Genomic DNA, 7,294 nt, shown 5'->3' on the forward strand with positions numbered 1-7,294 from the left:
GAGAATAGGGCTACCAGGGAATATAGCTACCAGGGAATAGAGCTACCAGAGAATAGGGATACCAGGGAATAGGGCTACCAGAGAATAGGGATACCAGTGAATAGGGCTACCAGTGAATAGGGCTAACAGGGAATAGAGCTACAGTATGGGCTACCAGTGAATGGGGCTAACAGGGAATAGAGCTACAGTATGGGCTACCAGTGAATAGGGCTACCAGTGAATAGGGCTAACAGGGAATAGAGCTACAGTATGGGCTACCAGTGAATAGGGCTAACAGGGAATAGGGCTAACAGGGAATAGAGCTACAGTATGGGCTACCAGTGAATAGGGCTAACAGGGAATAGAGCTACAGTATGGGCTACCAGTGAATGGGGCTAACAGGGAATAGAGCTACAGTATGGGCTACCAGTGAATAGGGCTAACAGGGAATAGAGCTACAGTATGGGCTACCATGGAGACAGGGTTGTTCAAACAATAGTGGATCTTATCTGTACTTTGCTCTCTGGTGATGAGAGGATTGAGCATGTGTTGTTGACGTTTGAGAGAGAGAGTGGAAACTGAGCTGCACTTCCTAATCTCCTGCCAAAAGTATGACCATATTAGAGACACATATTTCCCTCAGATTACACAGACCCACAAAGAATTCAAAAGCAAATCCAATTTTGATAAACTCCCATATCTACTGGGTGAAATACCACAGTGTCCCGTCACAGCAGCAAGATTTGTGACCTGTTGTCACAAGAAAATGGCAACCAGTGAAGAACAAACACCATTGTAAATACAATATGTTTATTTATTTTCCCTTTTGTACTTTAACTATTTGCACATCGTTACAACACTGTATATAGACATAATGTGACATTTGAAATACCTTTTTTCTGAGTCTGTTGACTAGACATTTTTTATTGTTTCTTTCACTTTTGTTTATTATCTATTTAACTTGCCTTGACAATGTTAACATTCTGTATGTTTCCAATGCCAATAAAGCCCCTTAAGTTGAAATTGAATTGAGAGAGAGAGAGAGAGAGAGAGAGAGAGAGAGAGAGAGAGAGAGAGAGAGAGAGAGAGAGAGAGAGAGAGAGAGAGAGAGAGAGAGAGACTAACCAGCTAAGTGAGTGAAAAGAGGGAGGGAGGGAGGGAGCGAAGGAGGGAGGGAGGTGTGAGAAAGTGTGAAAACAGAGGGAGGGAAGGAGGGAGCGAAGGAGGGAGGGAGGTGTGAGAAAGTGTGAAAACAGAGGGAGGGAAGGAGGGAGCGAAGGAGGGAGGGAGGTGTGAGAAAGTGTGAAAACAGAGGGAGGGAGGGAGGGAGGCATGTCAGTTTGGTGAGAGGAGTGAAAGTAGCCAAGGCTCAACTCAGTCCTCAAACAACACCAGGCTGCTGTAGAGCACTCAGTCCTCCAACAACACCAGGCTGCTCTAGAGAACTCAGTCTTTCTCTCTCTACCCCTGCATTTTTCAGACACCCCATCCTCTCTTCCATTCTTCATCCTCTCCTTCCTTCCTCTTTCGATTGCTTGGTGACCTCTGGTCTGCTTGTCACTTCCTGAGCCCTTTGACCTTTAACCCCAGGGAGTGCAGGGAGACCAGCAATTCCTCAGGACAAGATGCCCCTGACCGTCCCCGGTCTCCCTCGTCTCCCTCGTCGTCTCCCCCGCCTCCCGTCTCTTCCCAGGCTGCATGGTGTGCCCATGCCCCATCTGCCCATTCCGCCTGGCCTCTGCCAGGGGCCTCGGAGGCTGCTGCTGGACTGCACCTCTGTCCTGGACCATCTCCCAGTCTCAGGTAGGTACCCTCTGACCTCTCACCTCTCAGAGGACCATCTCCCTGTTTCAGGTAGGTACCGTCTGACCTCTCACCTCCCACAGGACAATCTCTCAGTCTCAGGTAGGTACCCTCTGACCCCTCACCTCCCACAGGACCATCTCCCTGTTTCAGGTAGGTACCCTCTGACCCCTCACTACCGTAATTCAATGAGAAATCAAGAAGCATTTGAACGGGCCTCCCGGGTGGCGCAGTGGTTAAGGGCGCTGTACTGCAGCGCCAGCTGTGCCATCACAGACTCTGAGTTCGCGCCAAGGCTCTGTCGTAACCAGCCGCGACCGGGACTTCCGTGGAGGACGACGCACAATTGGCCTAGCGTCGTCCGGGTTAGGGAGGGCTTGGTCGGTTGGGATGTCCTTGTCTCATCGCGCACCAGCGACTCCTGTGGCGGGCTGGGCGCAGTGCGCGCTAACCAAGGTTGCCAGGTGCACGGTGTTTCCTCCGGCAATTTGGTGCGGCAGGCTTCCGGGTTGGGATGCGCGCTGTGTTAAGAAGCAGTATGGCTGGTTGGGTTGTGTATCGGAGGACTTTCAACCCTCGTCTCTCCTGAGCCTGTACGGGAGTTGTAGCGATGAGACAAGATAGTAGCTACTAACAATTGGATACCACGAAAAAGGGGATAAAAAAATATAATATTTTATTTGTATTTTTTATGTTTGAACCATGTCATTGGATTAAGGGTCAAAGTTGATTGGTCAAAAACTCCTTTATGTTGATTACTTTTTTTGCAAATCCAATCAGTATTCCATGTTGATTTAACATCATCACATAGATTTGTTGTTGTTGTTGATGTTGAAATGAAGTGGAAACAACATTGATTCAACCTGTTTGTGGCCCAATAGGCTGTCTCAGGTAGGTACCCTCTGACCTCTCACCTCTCACAGGACAATCTCCCTGTCTCAGGTAGGTACCCTCTGACCTCTCACCTCTCACAGGACAATCTCCCTGTCTCAGGTAGGTACCCTCTGACCTCTCACCTCTCACAGGACAATCTCCCTGTCTCAGGTAGGTACCCTCTGACCTCTCACCTCTCACAGGACAATCTCCCTGTCTCAGGTAGGTACCCTCTGACCTCTCACCTCTCACAGGACAATCTCCCTGTCTCAGGTAGGTACCCTCTGACCTCTCACCTCTCACAGGACAATCTCCCTGTCTCAGGTAGGTACCCTCTGACCTCTCACCTCTCAGGACAGGACAATCTCCCTGTCTCAGGTAGGTACCCTCTGACCTCTCACCTCTCACAGGACAATCTCCCTGTCTCAGGTAGGTACCCTCTGACCTCTCACCTCTCACAGGACAATCTCCCTGTCTCAGGTAGGTACCCTCTGACCTCTCACCTCTCACAGGACAATCTCCCTGTCTCAGGTAGGAACCTTCTGACCTTTAACCTCATCTCAAATCAAATGTTATTTTGTCACATAAACGTGTTTAGCATCATTACACAGCTTTATTACCCATACAAGACACCACTGTTGGGTGTCATATGAGATTTACAATGTGAGTAGAGAGAAAGGCAGCAGGTAGGTTTTCACCCTTATTTCAATAGTATGTCTTTGTGAGTTGTTGTAGACTGTTAGGTTGTCTAGTTGTTGCTGTATGTAGACTGTTAGGTTGTCTAATTGTTGCTGTATGTAGACTGTTAGGTTGTCTAGTTGTTGCTGTATGTAGACTGTTAGGTTGTCTAGTTGTTGCTGTATGTAGACTGTTAGGTTGTCTAGTTGTTGCTGTATTAGACTGTTAGGTTGTCTAGTTGTTGCTGTTGTGTAGACTGTTAGGTTGTCTAGTTGTTGCTGTATGTAGACTGTTAGGTTGTCTAGTTGTTGCTGTATGTAGACTGTTAGGTTGTCTAGTTGTTGCTGTATGTAGACTGTTAGGTTGTCTAGTTGTTGCTGTATGTAGACTGTTAGGTTGTCTAGTTGTTGCTGTATGTAGACTGTTAGGTTGTCTAGTTGTTGCTGTATGTAGACTGTTAGATTGTTGCTGTATGTAGACTGTTAGGTTGTCTAGTTGTTGCTGTATGTAGACTGTTAGGTTGTCTAGTTGTTGCTGTATGTAGACTGTTAGGTTGTCTAGTTGTTTCTGTGTTATTAAAGTGCTGTCCTGTGAGTGGAGTTGAAGCAGATTACCTCTGACTGAGCTGCTTCACATGGAAGGGATCTTTAGGCCAGATCCCTGTGGGATGCAGCCAACAACTCCCACACTGCTTTCTGGCACAACTGGCTGAAATTGGTCTAATTTTACACAACATGGAAGCCTTGGTGATCTTTTAACTGGGTACAGTTGGTGTGGGTACTGGGTACTGTGATGCTGTGGATGAGGGTACTGTGATGCTGTGGATGGGGTTACTGTGATGCTGTGGATGAGGTTACTGTGATGCTGTGGATGAGGATACTGTGATGCTGTGGATGAGGGTACTGTGATGCTGTGGATGGGGTTACTGTGATGCTGTGGATGAGGTTACTGTGATGCTGTGGATGAGGGTACTGTGATGCTGTGGATGAGGATACTGTGATGCTGTGGATCAGGTTACTGTGATGCTGTGGATGCTGTGGATGAGGTTAATGTGATGCTGTGGATGAGGATACTGTGATGCTGTGGATGATGATACTCTGATGCTGTGGATGAGGATACTGTGATACTGTGGATGAGGTTACTGTGATGCTGTGGAGGAGGGTACAGTGATGCTGTGGATGAGGATACTGTGATGCTGTGGATGAGGTTACTGTGATGCTGTGGATGAGGATACTGTGATGCTGTGGAAGAAGTTACTGTGATGCTGTGGATGAAGTTACTGTGATGCTGTGGATGAGGTTACTGTGATGCTGTGGATGCTGTGGATGAGGTTACTGTGATGCTGTGGATGAGGATACTGTGATGCTGTGGATGAGGTTACTGTGATGCTGTGGATGGGGATACTGTGATGCTGTGGATGATGATACTCTGATGCTGTGGATGAGGATACTGGGATGCTGTGGATGAGGTTACTGTGATGCTGTGGATGAGGTTACTGTGATGCTGTGGAGGAGGGTACAGTGATGCTGTGGATGCGGATACTGTGATGCTGTGGATGAGGTTACTGTGATGCTGTGGATGCTGTGGATGAGATTACTGTGATGCTGTGGATGAGGATACTGTGATGCTGTGGATGAGGTTACTGTGATGCTGTGGATGCTGTGGATGAAGTTACTGTGATGCTGTGGATGAGGATACTGTGATGCTGTGAATGATGATACTCTGATGCTGTGGATGAGGATACTGTGATGCTGTGGATGAGGTTACTGTGATGCTGTGGATGAGGTTACTGTGATGCTGTAGATGAGGATACTGTGATGCTGTGGATGAGGTTACTGTGATGCTGTGGATGAGGATACTGTGATGCTGTGGATGAGGATACTGTGATGCTGTGGATGAGGTTACTGTGATGCTGTGGATGAAGTTACTGTGATGCTGTGGATGCTGTGGATGAGATTACTGTGATGCTGTGGATGAGGATACTGTGATGCTGTGGATGAGGTTACTGTGATGCTGTGGATGAGGATACTGTGATGCTGTGGATGAGGTTACTGTGATGCTGTGGATGCTGTGGATGAAGTTACTGTGATGCTGTGGATGAGGATACTGTGATGCTGTGAATGATGATACTCTGATGCTGTGGATGAGGATACTGTGATGCTGTGGATGAGGTTACTGTGATGCTGTGGATGAGGTTACTGTGATGCTGTAGATGAGGATACTGTGATGCTGTGGATGAGGTTACTGTGATGCTGTTTATGAGGATACTGTGATGCTGTGGATGAGGATACTGTGATGCTGTGGATGAGGATACTGTGATGCTGTGGATGAGGTTACTGTGATGCTGTGGATGAGGATACTGTGATGCTGTGGATGAGGTTACTGTGATGCTGTGGATGAGGTTACTGTGATGCTGTGGATGAGGATACTGTGATGCTGTGGATGAGGATACTGTGATGCTGTGGATGAGGTTACTGTGATGCTGTGGATGAGGTTACTGTGATGCTGTGGATGATGACACTGTGATGCTGTGGATGATGTTACTGCGATGCTGTGGATGAGGTTACTGTGATGCTGTGGATGAGGTTACTGTGATGCTGTGGATGAGTATATCGTGATGCTGTAGATGATGATACTCTGATGCTGTGGATGAGGATACTGTGATGCTGTGGATGATGTTACTGCGATGCTGTGGATGATGTTACTGTGATGCTGTGGATGAGGTTACTGTGATGCTGTGGATGAGTATATTGTGATGCTGTGGATGATGTTACTATGATGCTGTGGATGAGGTTACTGTGATGCTGTGGATGAGGTTAATGTGATGCTGTGGATGAGGTTACTGTGATGCTGTGGATGAGTATATTGTGATGCTGTAGATGATGATACTCTGATGCTGTGGATGGGGATACTTTGATGCTGTGGATGATGTTACTGCGATGCTGTGGACGATGTTACTGTGATGCTGTGGATGAGGTTACTGTGATGCTGTGGATGAGTATATTGTGATGCTGTGGATGATGATACTCTGATGCTGTGGATGAGGATACTGTGATGCTGTGGATGATGCTCTGTGATGCTGTGGCTGAGGTTACTGTGATGCTGTGGATGAGGTTACTGTGATGCTGTGGATGAGGATACTGTGATGCTGTGGATGAGGTTACTGTGATGCTGTGGATGAGGTTACTGTGATGCTGTGGATGAGTATACTGTGATGCTGTGGATGATGTTACTGTGATGCTGTGGATGAGGTTACTGTGATGCTGTGGATGAGGTTACTGTGATGCTGTGGATGAGGATGCTGTGATGCTGTGGATGAGGATGGTATAGTGTGTGTGGATGAGGATGCTGTGATGCTGTGGATGAGGATGGTATAGTGTGTGTGGATGAGGATGCTGTGATGCTGTGGATGAGGATGGGTATAGTGTGTGTGGATGAGGATGGTATAGTCTGTGTGGATGAGGATGCTGTGATGCTGTGGATGAGGATGGTATAGTGTGTGTGGATGATGGATGCTGTGATGCTGTGGATGAGGATACTGTGATGGTGGTGCTTGCACCCTCCTGTACTTCCTGTTCACCCTTGACTGTGTGACCACACACTTCTGCAACTCAATCATCAAATGTGCAGACGACACAACAGTCGTAGGCCTGATTACCAACAATGCCGAGACGGCCTACAGGGAGGAGGTGAGGGCCCTGTGAGTGTGGTTCCAGGAAAACAACCTCTCACTCAACATCAACAAAACAAAGGAGCTTAACGTGGACTTTAGGAAACAGCAGTGGGAGCACCCTCCCATCAACATCGACGGGACCGCAGTGGAGAAGGTGGAAAGCTTCAATTTCCGCGGCGTACACATCCCTGACAAACTGAATAGGTCAACCCACACCGACAGGCGCAACATCCCCTCTTCAACTTCAGGAAGCTGAATAAATTTGGCTTGGCACCTAAAACCCTCACA

The 7,294-nt window shown here is 47.7% G+C and overlaps 1 protein-coding gene across 1 annotated transcript in view; it reads left to right on the plus strand.

Moving 5' to 3' along the window:
* Window positions 1-1,413: 1,413 nt before the first annotated feature.
* The window catches only part of efr3ba (EFR3 homolog Ba (S. cerevisiae)), a 47,909-nt gene continuing 42,028 nt past the window's right edge, over window positions 1,414-7,294 (plus strand). The window contains exon 1 of the mRNA XM_046307716.1: window positions 1,414-1,782. Coding sequence (XP_046163672.1) covers window positions 1,605-1,782 — 178 coding nt within the window. The 5' untranslated portion in view covers window positions 1,414-1,604. The remainder of the gene's footprint in view (window positions 1,783-7,294) is intronic.

The sequence above is a fragment of the Oncorhynchus gorbuscha genome, linkage group LG17 (genome assembly GCF_021184085.1).
Source record: "Oncorhynchus gorbuscha isolate QuinsamMale2020 ecotype Even-year linkage group LG17, OgorEven_v1.0, whole genome shotgun sequence".
Lineage (NCBI taxonomy): Eukaryota > Metazoa > Chordata > Actinopteri > Salmoniformes > Salmonidae > Oncorhynchus > Oncorhynchus gorbuscha.